This window comes from Helobdella robusta (genome assembly GCF_000326865.2).
Source record: "Helobdella robusta unplaced genomic scaffold HELROscaffold_1, whole genome shotgun sequence".
NCBI classification, from domain to species: domain Eukaryota; kingdom Metazoa; phylum Annelida; class Clitellata; order Rhynchobdellida; family Glossiphoniidae; genus Helobdella; species Helobdella robusta.
Window position 1 is genome coordinate 3,264,124 of NW_008703570.1, and position 14,777 is coordinate 3,278,900.

General features: G+C 32.7%; 1 protein-coding gene across 1 annotated transcript; it reads right to left on the reverse strand.

Moving 5' to 3' along the window:
- Positions 1-4,396: 4,396 nt before the first annotated feature.
- On the reverse strand, positions 4,397-9,683 carry HELRODRAFT_62454 (hypothetical protein; the record flags this gene model as incomplete). The annotated part of the gene is made up of 7 exons (XM_009010687.1): positions 4,397-4,666; positions 4,914-4,976; positions 6,153-6,315; positions 7,640-7,743; positions 8,051-8,120; positions 8,287-8,399; positions 9,618-9,683. Coding segments are annotated over 7 exons (849 nt in total), but the record flags the coding sequence as incomplete, so codon positions are not given.
- Positions 9,684-14,777: the final 5,094 nt, after the last annotated feature.

Here is a 14,777-nt window from a genome sequence, read left to right on the forward strand (position 1 = left end):
GCATCGACGAATTGTAGAAAATCGTCCCCTAAAAAATTTAGAAAAGTAATTGCAATTGCTATCAGCCACATGTGTCTAGTGGTAATTGTTTTCAAACATTCACAAAGCTGGTGATGTTGTGATAACTAATTGTTTCCTATGCGATAATTTGTCTTGTGAATGAATGAATATAATTGCCGCGTAAAGTCGTCTACGAAAGAAGTTTGTTGACTGATTTACGTTGACACAAAACAAACTAATTACTTCTTCATTTAAACGTATATATCTTTATAGAATTCTTAGCATAATCAAGAAATTATGACAATGGTTTTTACTTGTGAATGTCTGTCATCTCCGTGTACTTGGATTCAAAATCCGACTGCCATGTCAACTTGTCTGTCACAGCAACTTTATAGACGTTATTTTTAATTAGAGAATTGTCGCAGTTCATTCAGTTTTGATTCCAACAAATAATTGTTGTAAACGAAGCATTTTGAAGTCTAAAATATTTTGTGCTTAAACATAATGTACCTCGGTTTGCACCATCATGGCCGTTTCTATTCGTTGGTAACAACCTTTCTCTACGCTCCACTATTGAAATCTTGTTTATATTGTCGCATTTTGTCTTTGGTTTTGGTTTCAATTCTAAAACAATGACATCAGACATAGGATTGGATGTTATTAAAGAAAATGCCAAAATATAACCAACCAGGAATAACTTTAAGAGTTGCAGCAGTGGTCACTTCACTTGATCCATCAACTACTCGACATGTATAAGTTCCTGAGTCACTGAGACTCACAAACTGAAACTTATTTAATTTATTAAAAATGCTATTGAAACAAGAATCAAAGCAATTATGTTTTTAAAACTAACGGTAACACTGCATTGGAGAGTCTGCCTGAAGTTTCCCACAGAAGGCTTTCTGGAATCCTTTGCCCCGTCGTCACTTGCTTCGCAGTGCTCAGTGTTTTTTCTTAGTGACATTAGGATACGATCATCCTTAGCATCGATTATTTTATTGTTACTATCTTCCCATGTCACTTTGAAGTGCTTGTCGGTCTTAAAAAACGAGCTCTGGGGATCTCGTTCATGTTTGCGCAGAAGATAAGACATTTCGCACTTTAAAACGACCGGTGCCCCTTCAGTTGCTGTTATGTCTTCCAAACGTTTGCTAACTTCTAACGGAGATTTCTGTTATCAAAAATTTAATGTGTAGTACGTAATATTTATAAAATATAAATTATAAAGTACGTAGGTAATAGACTTATTGAAAACTTTTTTTATTGTATTTTATTGCTAGTAAATGAGTTAACTGACAATAATCCTGAAAATTTATCTTGTTAAATTATTTAATATTATTATTGTGTTAAATGATAACCCATATAGGAGCAACATCATTTACGCGGTCTTCTACATCATCATCTACAACCTCTTTCTCAATTGAGATGCTTTTGTCACTTTCGTTCGTGGTGAAACTCGGTTTTTTAAAAAGTTTCTTAAAAGTTGACCAGCTGTAACAAAGCACATCATAAATAAGTAAATAAATTAATTAATTAATACTAAAATTTGTTAAATCAACAATGTTGATATTCTCTAAAACAACAATGAACGCATAAAATCGAAAATAATCATTCAAAAACTACGAATCCAACAAAACCATGCGGAAACTGATCAATGCTGAAAATGCAGTGATATTTAAGCAGGAAAGGAGCCATATGTTCTGCTTTCTTAAATCGATATAATGTTCAACGTGGTCTTTAGTAAAAAATTAATATTTTAAAATTTATCAAGTACAAAAATAACAAATATGTAAATCAACGAAATACTTATTGATGAGGAAGCATTGCATCGCCCAACGTGGACATGCTCAACAATCTAACAAACCTGACTCCAGCTGTTTTTGGTTGATTGCTGCTTGAGTGGCTGTTTGAGTCGGCTCCCACGTTCGAACTGCTGTCGTCCTCGCTGTCCAGACTACTTTCGCCAACTGAATGTTTTTTCTTCTCCTTTTTCAAAGTTTTGAAATTTTTTGCTTCGCGATGAACACCGTCATATTCCTTACTCTGTATCTTTCAAAAAGAATGAGTGCATTAATAAATACAATAAAAATTCGTTTTATTGCACTTTTGTTTACTTTGAGGTTTTCCAGAGATGTGTAGAAAGAGGCTCGATTGTTTTCCATTGTCTTGTTGAGCATGAGAGATGGTCGGTGGCTGCCGTGATACGTTGGCGTCGCTCTCAACTCTGCGTCAAACTGTTTTTGTTTTGCAGTTGCTATCAAGGGTGTAGAAAGTTTGTTGCTGCGTTTTGACAGTAAGGACCACTTTGGTTTGTGGGATTCGGATGATTCGGATGGCTGGTTATCCGAAGAGAGTACCACGTTTATTTCGTTTTCTGATTGGTTTAAATTCACCATGCTACTTTTCTCTTGGTTTTTGAGTATCAAATTTGTTCCGTCATGTATTTATTCATGCATACTAATATTAAATATTTGTATAACTAAGATTTATTGGACCTTATTATCAATAAATTCAGAAAATTATTAAAATTTTTCTCACCAGGCGATCCGTCAAGTTGATTGAAAATTTTCAATTTAGGAACCTGCAGCTGGTTGTGTCCACCCCGTGAAAAAAAATTTTTGAAACTGCGACTTGATTTTGACTTCTCAGTTTTTGAGGTGCATTTTTTCGCCGAGGCTTGTATTTCCTCGGCCATGGCTTTGAGGTCAGTTGACGAGCTGTCCATTTATTTATTTATTGATAATAATCCATATTGAGTTATTAAAAATTATTCTAAAGACATCAACCAATTATTTCATGTAAATGAATTTTTTGGCAATATTACATTATTCAAACAATTTCAAAATCTTACTTGCTTTTGGCAATTTCATTCTGATAAGCTATTGGCGATTGCAGGGCTGAATAAAACAAATTATTTGTGGATAGCACATGTTGGAAGTGTGAGCATTTTTACATCGATGATGACATGCGATTCAATTGCAGTTTTACACCGTTTACAGGCAGTCAAAATTTTATTTACATTTTGTTTAGGTAGTCTAGGTTTTATCTTTGATTCTACTATGTCTCTCTCTTCTCAGATTAATAGTGTGGCTAGAACCTCTTACATTCATCTACGTAGAATAAAAAAACTTTTGCCTTTTCTTGATGATCCTACTCTTCTCCTTCTTGTTACTTCCTTAGTCTTATCTAGGATTGATTATTGTAACTCGCTCTACTATGGTCTCCCTGGCTCTATACTCTATCCTTTAAGTAAAGCTTTTAACTCTGCTGCTCGTCTAGTTGCTCGTGCCCCTTTCTTTTCTCATATATCTCCATATCTTGTTCTCTTGCACTGGCTACCTATAAAATATAGAATAATTTTTAAAATTTGCACGTTTATGTATAAGTCTCAATCTAAATTATTTCCTAAGTATTTATCAGATATATTAATTGAACCTAAACGCTCCGGTTTACGATCGTCTTCTTCTTCTCGCTTTATCTTAACTCGTGTTAAACACTCTTTTGCCAAATCTGCTTTTGCTTTTTCTGGTCCTTTTCTCTGGAACTCTCTACCAACTTCTCTGACTACTTCTCCATCACTTACGAAGTTCAGAGCGGATCTCAAGACCCATCTGTTTTCAAAACTTATTGAGGAGCGCTGTTGAACATCGCGGAAATAGCGCTTTATAAGCTAATTGAATGATTGATTGATTGATTGATTGATTGATTGATTGATTGATTGATTGATTGATTGATTGATAGATAGATTGATTGATTGATTAATCAATACCGTTGTACTTGAAACGGTGCAGACGTTAAATAATAATGCTAAACTTTTATTTAAAAATAAAAAAGTGCATTTATAGGTAAAAAAACAAAGTTAAAATTATTTATTATACACTCTCCCAAAGCTCATACACACAGAGAGCATGTGATAGGCGGAATTGCCCAAAGTTGGCAAGTAAAATGTAGAATAAAACATAGCAAGTGATTTATACCAATGTTTATTTCAAAAATTGTTGGCAAAACGTCCAATATTTTTACCTTTCAACAGATCGATCTGCATGTCCAATAAAAGTTTAATTTGCGTGGTCCAATTTTTTTTAATTTTTTCATCGACTGCCTTGCATATGAACTGCACGTTGCTGCTCGGACTGTTGTCGATCAGTTTGAATGAGCATGGATGGCCAACCAGTTGACTCTCCATCAACATCTTGTTTACCTTTATGTAACGAATTTTTTAAATTATTCCAAAAGCAAAATTTCCTGTTTGTAGTTTACAAAAGTCATTTTAATTTTAACGTCGTGTTTTAATAATTAAAATGAATAATTTTTCCAATAATTTTTATTTTCAGTAAAAAATTAAAAAAGAGCATCACTGCATCAATCTTGAAAACATCTACTTGCAAATGTTTGCTCATACAAAAATGTATTTAATTACTTTGATGTCGTGTTTGTATATGTATGAGGGACCGGAGAGTGACGGGCCGTTTTTGTTGCAACTGCTGTTGCTTGCATTTTTGACAACAGGCTGTTCGCTGAATATTATTATCTGCTCAAAAAGAAAAACTTTTCTTTTTTGAAATTTTAAGTTAGTTAATGATGTCGATGACGACGACGATGATGGGAGTTCTGCTATTTCCAAAGTGTCTTGCAACAACAATCGGCCTTGACTTGTTACTTTGCCCTGTCGAAAATTATTAATTAATTCATATATATTATCATTTGTTCTCTGACCTCCAACAAGAATGAAAAATACTGAACAACAATACACTGCAGTAAAACAATTTTTTGTTTCATATAATTTATATACTAAAGGCCCAAATTAGATTTTATCAATTGTTTTCAAAATGAAATTAGCAGCTTACATTGAAGCCTTGCAATCTGCCCACATTCATCATGTCGTTGGCAGCCTTCGGAATGATGCACATGACTTCCAACGCTTTCTGGATATCCCTGATGTCATCGCCAGCTCTTTCAGTGTACTTCAATATGTCCTGTGCTCGTTTCGTATATTTATAAACTTTATTCAATAAAAAATACTCAAGAACAATACATTGCGGTAAAACAATTTTTGTTTCATATAATTTATATACCAAAGGCCCAAAATGTGAATGGTTGAAAATTAAAAAAAGCAACAAACTTACAAGCTTATTGATTAAATTGCTATTATTTAATAAAGTTATACTTTCACTCAACAAAATGATCGAGGAAGATTTTTATTCAGAATTATTTTCCGATTTAGATTTTAATACTTTTTCAACGGCAAACGCAAAAAACTGATCAAAATTTAACGAAAAAATAATAAAAATTATTTCAAAAATACTTGCATTTTTTCATGTTTTATGTAAAATTATGTGAAAATTAGTTTTCAATGCAGTATGCAATCTCTTGAAAATGTGGTTGAAGTCAATATAATTAACTCTTTTCATTATTTAATTTGATAGTAAATGTTTTTCAGCTTCACCACGGAATCCCATTGGATTGGATTTGTTAAAATATATTTCTACAACTTTCACGCTGAAATAGTTTTATTCTTCAGTTTAAATTAGACTGAAACCAAAGAAATGGACAAAAAAAGTTTGTTTTTAGTTTTGAGAGCGTTTTAATTTTATGAAATATTTCATGGAGTTACATGTCGAACCATTTAAAATTGTTGGAGCAATACGAATCAAGTGTGTAAAACCTCAATTTCTGCCGATACATTCAGATTTAATCATAAGGAATATACGGCGCCGGCCTTAGCTTTGTTGACAGGTCGGGCAAAACTCTTAGAATGTTACAAAAACGTTTGAAAAAATTATGATGAAATTTATAATTTTTTGATTTTTTTGATTAAAGTATTATTAACAAATTATTAGTAGGAAAAATAAATTAATTTCTATGAAAAACTAATTTATGTTAAAAATAGATATAAGTTTAACGAAATCTTTTTTCAATTTATTATTTATTAACATTTGAGGCCCCCAGTTACCCGGTGCCATCGGGAGGCACCCTATCTCGCCCCCTCCCTCCCAAGGCCGGCATTGGTAACATACAAAAATATCGACACTTGATATTTATTTTTGAGCTTATTATTGACAAAGTGCAAAACATTATTTATCATTTAAAATGGACATGAAATATATGTAAAATGTTTGTTATGTACGTGAAATGTACATGAAGCGCCCAACCTTGAAGAGCAGTTGATACTTCATGATACGTTGAACCGGCTTGATAAGCATGTCAGCCAGTTGCAACCTCTCCCCTAGTTTCTCCCTCAGTTGCTGCGCAAAAGTTAAATTTGTTTTAAATGCCAAATATGTAATATGTGATATATACACAGTACCTAATGGCCTCGACATTCAGTATTTTGGATGGTAAAATTATTGGCGAGAGGCGGCAATGGTTTCATGCAGATGGGAGAGAAAAGTTGCATGCGTTGTTAAAACTGTAAATAACTCCGGTCGAGTTGTTTGTTTTGTTTATGTTAATTAAATTAAACAAAACAACTTAAAAACCCACTCTTTTTTCCCAAATATTTTTTTTTCAAAATATTGGGTGGCAAGAGTAGAAGTTTCCAATCACCTTAAATTTTGAATTACTCCACTTCAATTCCGACTGCTTTTCCAATACCACCTGCCATTGTCGACTCAGATGTATATAAGTATACGTATGAATAATTTATGTTGATACATACGTACATATATCCATGTACTTGATGAATTAATTCATATATAACAGACAGATGGGAACTGTGACGGGATAAACTAAACTACACTTTGGTGCTTACGTACGTTCGTGTTGGTAAAGTACTAGCCCCTTCTTCACAGCAAGCTATGGACGTATAACTTAAATTTGACTCTGCTTTCATTAAATATTGATGGGCTGCCGACTGATACAAATGTTTTCAAATAGTATTCATAAGCTTATATATAATAATAAATACGATGCTCTCAACCTTTACTTTGTGAAGTGTGCAATGATAAAAATAAAATAAAAACTTCTTCATTTGCGTAAATGATTTCAAACGACGTGAAACCTTGCAACGTAGTAGAAAAGAAACCGGGATTTATTGAACTCATTTAAAGTTACTGGAAAATATATGCACTGTACCAAACCGCAAATACTTATGACAAGTTTTGTGGAATGTAAGCTGGTACTAGAAGCATTTCTTTGTTAACTGACTCACCTGGACAACTTACGACAGAGTAGTATTTTGGTTGGACTGTCCATTGGCTGAATGAATCCTTCGACTGAAACATGTGGCGTTATGTTATATTGTGCAACATTCAACGGTTAACATGCGGCAGCAAACTAACTGTCAGCATTTGAAACGTGATTGCAAAATGGAAGATTCTTTGTGGAAACTGTTATTTAGTTATACGCGACAATGCGATAAACATCAGTAAATGATTTCGTGGCAGTAACACAGCGAGTGTTTGATGTTTTTAGAAGTTTTGCAAAATGTTCAGTGGCAGTAGCTTGCTACGAAACACATATCCGATGTGTCCGATTCCGACCGGATATTTCATTCTACATCCGACCAAGTTTTATAGAGAGACGCTGTACAAATTACCGACACCTACCCATGAACATAGGCATTTATTGAAGACTAACTTCTTGAAAATATTTCTGCAACTGATATCAAGATAGATTTTAAAAATCAAAACAAAAAAACATAAAAAAAGAGCTAACTTCAAAATAATCAAGATTCTCAAACACGATGTCTTCTGATTTCGGCTTGTTTTCACAATACTTCACGTACATCAGGAACCGCTTCTCCTGTGACGTGTCAAAACATTCGCAGCTATTACAACTAACATAAAACTATATCAACTTATTACGATCATCGTCTTCGTTAGAGAACTTTTTAAATCTTTACTCTATTGAAACGTAAACAAGTTATGGCACAATGGGTTGAATGTGTTCGTTAACTCATCTTACTTCCCTAAAAATTTGTCACATTATTAATTGAACCGTAATCAGAATTGTTGTTAACATTAATTGTTAATGCAATTTCGTCATTAAATGTTTATGTAATTTTAACGTTAATTCTTAATGTAACTTTAGGAACTTATAAAAGCCTCACATATTTAATGAAAACGGACGCCAAATGCTGTGGATCGTGGATGCACCTCTCAATCTCAGCTTTCAACGTGCTGGCAAGATTTATTTAAATCCGAATTAAAAATCAAATATTTCAAAATATTATTATAGGAATATTACAGTTAACCAGTGACGTTTTCATCCAACAAGCAAACACACACTCAACAACTATCCTAAGTTGAATAACGTTGAAAAATAAATATTTTAAGGGGTAGCAACTTTTCGTGCCAGTCAAGAATTTGGTGAACGTTTCCAAAGACCATGGCTTCCTTCTGATCTTTCAATGATGGTGGCTTCACAATGTCAGAATCCTTCACCAGCGTCATGTAGCCCTTCGTTCACGAGTTGTGTGGTGGTTTCACATGTTTGCGTGTATTTTAATGGTAATATAAATTGGATTGCATGTTCAGCTTGTGGTACAAATTATCTTGTTTAATTTATCCAAATGATGCGATAAATGTGAGATTAATGAAATTTTATTCCAAATATAAATCAGTCTCAACAACAAAATCTTAAGTTATTTTTATATGTATATTGTTTAAATATTAGGTTATTTATATATTTTTTATTTTAATTTAATTTCAAAAAGATTTTATTAGTAGCAAATGACCAGTTAAAATGCGTGGTGAATCAAAAAATAATTTTTGTTTAATATCTCGTCAGTATAAAATGATGATCTATGACAATGCCAGCTTTAAGGGGGGAGGAAGGTCGGGCGTAACATTGGGGCGCGTCTAAAAGGGCCAAAAAAGCTATGGCCGGCGTTGATCTATGAGCATGAAAAGTATGTTTCGTGTCATTAAGACAGGCGGCCTCCGTTGTAATATAATTGCTAGATAGTAATTTAGGGAATTTTTCAATTGCTAGAATTAAAAGAGCTTTCTGAAGAGAGTTTAGTCCTAGCAATTAATTATATAAATATTGATATATATATATATATATATATATATATATATATATTACAATATTTTATAAATTCTGCCGAATGTTTGGCGTTAATATGTTTGTAGTTCGTTTTTTCGAACTACAAACATATTAATTGAAAAAACGAACTACAAACATATTAACGCCAAACATTCGGTAGAATTTATAGAATATTGTAAAAATTATGGTCTATTACTAACATATATATATATATATATATATATATATATATATATTATATATATATATATATATATTGGGTGCCTCTGACGCTATGCACAGGGCGCTGCACAAATGACATCGTCATTATTATTATTATTAATATTACTATAAGCCCAAGGGGTTTGAATTAGAAATTTAGGTGTGCAGAGATAAAAGTTAATAGCATACCAGAATGGGACGGGACAATTATGACCGACTGGACATATTAATAAAATAATTTAGATCGAAAGGAAGTACTGCTTGATAGAAGACTCCTATCTATATTATAATAAACATTGTTAGTTTTGTCGCTGAAGGGAGTAATTATAAATCACATGGGACAAAAATGAATCAATTAAAAAATTGTTGGTTTACGAAGATTTAAAAGTGTGGTGTGAATAAGAAGAGGGGAGAACTTCAACCACCTCGACAATCAGCGTCAGGTCCTGGATGTATTTATTCTCTGTGTCCATAAGTTCGTCCAACACGTACCTGTGCGTGAGAAATTGTTTTCAAGTGCTCAAATAATTTTTTAATATTTTTCTTTATAATAACACAACAGCAATTTAAATAGATAATGTACAGTTAAAGTAATAAAGCTGCAGTCTTCAGGATGGTGTTCAAAAAAAAAGATTTTCTTGGACTTCCTTCCAAATTTAATGTTTGTTTTTTTTTACATTCTGTTACGTTCACTTATTTCAAAATGTTGTTAATTTCCTCACGACAAATGATGCCCGCAATTGTTAGATTTCAAACATTGGACTTCGAATGGTTAATTAATTTCGAAAGAATTACTGTCAGTGAAGATGACGTTAACTCAATATTCGTTCATCTGCTGATGTGTTGTTAGCAGCAGTTCAACAAGATTCTTGTGTGCTTTTTAACATGGTCATCAGTTACGACAGCAATTAAAATGTAATTGAATGCTGTGAAAATCATTTTTTGCTATATTTATTTGTTACAAAATGAAGAACTTTGAAAACACCTGATACGTTTTTGTCTTGGTTATGATGCTGATGTTTGATCCGTGTAATGTTTGGTCATTGTAATGTAATTTGACATATAAAATTGTTCAATATTCATCAATTAATATAAAATTAAATTATTTTGAATAAATATGATGTCAGTTTTTGTGTTTAATATGAAACACTGAAGCCCTTCACTACAACTTCATCAGAATAACACTGATAACAACAGCAGCAACAGCAACAGCAGCAGCAGCAACAACAACAACAGCAGTAAAAACATTAAAAATTTACAACATTAACAACAACGATATCAAACTCATAAGCAACTGAAAAACCAAAACATGAAACATCGACAAACAATTTCAAATAAAAAGTACAGTCTGCAAAAACAAAATGACGTCACAACGACAAACCTCCGCTTTTTGTACATCTTCAATTTATCCGTCAGCATGGCATCTCCGCCATCGTCAAAACTTTCACCATCCTGTTCGTCTATAATGTTGTTGTTGTTGTTGGCGTCATTGTTCATGTCATTACCGTTGTTATTGTCATCGCCAATGTTGTTGTTGTCATCAAAGTTTTGTTTGTTGTTGCTGCTGTTTTTGTTGTTGTTGTTGTTTTGGTTGTTGTTGTTGTTGTGCTGCATGTCAACAATCTGATTTGTGGCAGGGTAGGGAGTTGCGTGCTTCTGAAGAATGTTGTCTGCTGTCTGCGCCCGAGGGCTCGATGAAGTTGCGTCGCCTCTGTTCAGCAGGCCGATATGCTGTGTGGTGTTGGTTGGTCAGTGTTAAGATCAATTGTCATCAATTCGTTTGTTAATTTCACCGTTGTTCGGTTTAACCGTTATTCCGATAGCCAGGTCGTAAATTGTAGGAAATTTAACGTTATTTTGCGAGATGAAAACTCAACTGAGCCTGTCATTTGCTTCGAAATTCGTTCAAAACCAGACATTCAAGAATATTTAATCCTGCAAATTTTATAAATTCCGCCCGTTCTATTGCATTCAATTTTGATTTGGCACGCTCATAAAATTTGTCAGCATGAATTAAACGGTTTGAAAATAAACATGTATGCTATATTTTATTGACTCTTGTGATAACATTGAATTGACGTGTATTATACAACTCTTTTGATGAAATGTACTTATAAGTTTGGGTTAATATAAATAACAATATAATACAATGAACAAATGTGCACATATTTTTTTCAGCTTAAGAAACTTGATCTCATCTAATGAATACCGCTTCATGTATTGTGTTGTAGGAATAGAAGTATCGAATGATGTGTTGGATGTGTGAGATGTGTGTGAAATATTTTATTCGGTCACCTGAACGCTGATGTCCTCCAGTGTTATCATGTTCTTCTTTCTATGCCTCATTGCTTTCTTCTTCTCCTCCGTCCCCCTCATGATGTTCGACGTCATTTCTTCACTCGTCGAAACAAACTTTCTTGATATAACTTAAAATATAAGGTTGAATAAGTTAGTTGTCCAAAAAATTCACAACCTGAAACAGAACACAGAAATAAATTTTTCCCTTTCGTTAAATTCAAACGCCTGATGCCTATCTAATTTGATACTACGGCAGACAAAGTCTCGTTAAGCGTTTAGGTGTTGTTTTAACAAACGAATGTGAAAAAGTACATTAAAATATCCAAACAATGCTCATAGGAGAAAAAGAAGTCTAATTGCATGTTGTGAACAATTACTAGTTGCACAGCAAACAGCTGACACGTAATTACGGTCTTAACAGCCAGTTAGACACTGCGCTATTTATACATCGTCATCCATATTTTGGTCTCCCTCCATGTTTATATATCTTCATTCACATATGCTAGAAGATGACTATATTTTATACAGTATTGTTTGTATTCTACCGGTTATTCAATCAATAAATTGAAAAATTTCCAGAAAATTCTAGTAAGGAAAATTGAAAAGACAAACTTTGATTAATGCCAACAATTTGGTATAATTTATACTTCATTCATATATGTATTAATATCTGAATATATGAACAATGACAAACGTTGTGAATGATAATGAATAATGAATGCTCCCTTAGTTTCTTGTTTGCAGAGTGACAAATAAAAAATTACTCGCAGTGGTTGTGCCAGCCAGTTCGGCCGCAACTCCAGATGCAACTCCAAAATGATCGGTCCCATGTTACATGGTGCATCCACATTAATTTAGCGGTTAAACATCAAACCATTTAATGGTCCAACCATGTGACCATTCATCGTACTGTCGTTAGTGAAGTGTACAACTGCTGGTGCGCATTCATGCAATGTACAGCATGGCATGACGTAACAGTGCATATATTAGATGCATGCATCAATTAAAATAACCAATAAAATGGCGTGTAAAATAACTTAAAACATGGCCACCAACAGCGTAAGATCACCAACGTGGCATATAAGCAGGCAGAGCAGAGCAGCTCCTTTCAGTAACTTCACCGATTCCAATTATTCAAATAATTGTTTACCTCTCTGTCGTTGTTGGACGTTTGCTTTTAGGAAATATTTGACATTTTCAAAATTCAGTGAACGTTTGTGAAAAAGTTTTTTACTTCAACTTTCAAATTATGATCTTACTATACAAACACATCTAAACGATTCTTGCTGATAAGCACCACAATTCTAAGTTCTACTGATGTTTTAATTGTTCGGACATTTTTGAACCTTCCAATTTAAACTACTTGTTCTACAAAAAAAAATATTTCGAACTTAGATACAAATTGCGTGAATCTGCTGTAGTGTGACGAGAAATATAGAACACGCCACTGGCAGAAACATCTTGATGGTTCTTCGTCAGCGGCTCGACGAATTTTATTAAAAATGAATTTGTGGTTTGTGACGCGCGTCCTACAGAATGATCATTCCGGGTTTTTGATTTTGAAGGCTTATATCGGCTGAATAATTGATAACAATATTTTTTAATGTATTTGATGCATTGATATGATGTTGGATATATTTGATACACCATTAGATATATCTGATACTTGATACATTGTTAGATACATTTGATATTTCTCTCATTTGACCCAACCTGGTCAGATAGGGTAGATACTCTAATAGTCAATGTCCATGGAACCAACGAACATGCTATATCTAACTGCGGCTCTACAACAGCTTTAAAAAAATACACGATTCTACACAACATAATTTTAACAATAAATTCCGAGAACATTAAAAAGCGCGCAAATCCAGAAGTTTCGATATTTGCCGACTTGGATTATGAAGATTGCTGCTGCCCAGTTTCAGCACATTTCAAGTCGTTTCGTCCGAATATTGTCCTCGTTCACAATGACATCAACGATGTTCTAGGATTAACAGTGTGTCATGGGACAAATTTTACAAAGTTGAAAGAATTCAAAATTAACAAATATAATCAAAATTTACTATAAAATTTAAAAAGGGAATACAATAACTTTAAACCTTTAATAAAAACTTTCGAAATTTATAATACTTTTAATTCAGTTAGTCAACTTAGTTTGGACTGAAAACTTTAGAAACAATTTAATAAATTCTGTTTTATCATCATCATCATCATATTCAATATATTGCGGCAGAAATACCGTATGAATCCTATTTTAAACTAACATCTTCCACTTAGTACCTACTCATTCGAACTGAATGACCTTGACCAGCGATATAGACGGACTACCAGTTTTTATTAATTTCAACTCTATATTATATTATTTAATTTTATCTTATTTAATTTTATTATATTATATCATTGTATTATATTGATAGTTTGCTGTTATTGAATAAAAAGCAGTGATCACATTATTATTATTGTTATTATTGTGGTTGTTGTTGTTGTTGATGTTGTTGTTAAAGATTAAAAGTTTCTCTCTCTTGCGTTTGCTTCAGAGGTTTCAACGACAAACACACACAGCTGTTGTTGTTGTTGTGTTGTTGTTGATGTTGTTGTTGTTATTGTTTTTGTTATTATTTTTATTATTATTATATAAAGTTGATAAATACAAAAACAATCTCAAAAATAACTTGTCAAATGCTTTTAAACATTTTAATATTTAATTAATACTTTCAAAATTTCGCCGATAGGCTTTTATAACCCTTTAAATCTAATGTTAAGTGAAACGAGTTGGTCTGACAATTTTAGAACTAGCTTCTACTTACGCAATATACTGTGACAGAAATCAATCTTGACCTAATTTTTATGTCATCTTTAACACCTTCAAACTTTTTCATAAAATGACGATCATTCATGTCTATCAATCAATTAATTATTGTTTCAGTTTATGATTTTAATTAGTGTATTATTTTAATACTATTTTATTTTAGTTTTGTATATTTTTATTGCTGGAAAAATAAAAGAGATCACATTATTATTATAATTATTATTATTATTATTATTATTAGTGGTAGTAGTAGTAGTAGTAGTAGTAGTAGTAGTTGTTGTTGTTGTTGTTATTGTTGTGATAGTATTGCGGTTGTTCATATTATTATTTACTCTGACAACAAGTTATTCCCATTGTTATTCTCAATGTTACCAACTTCGTCACTGTGATAATAATACAAATATCAATGTACAAGAGTGTGTAATAGGAAAAGTAAGAAAGCACATGTTGTTGTAGATTGATATATTTCAGTACT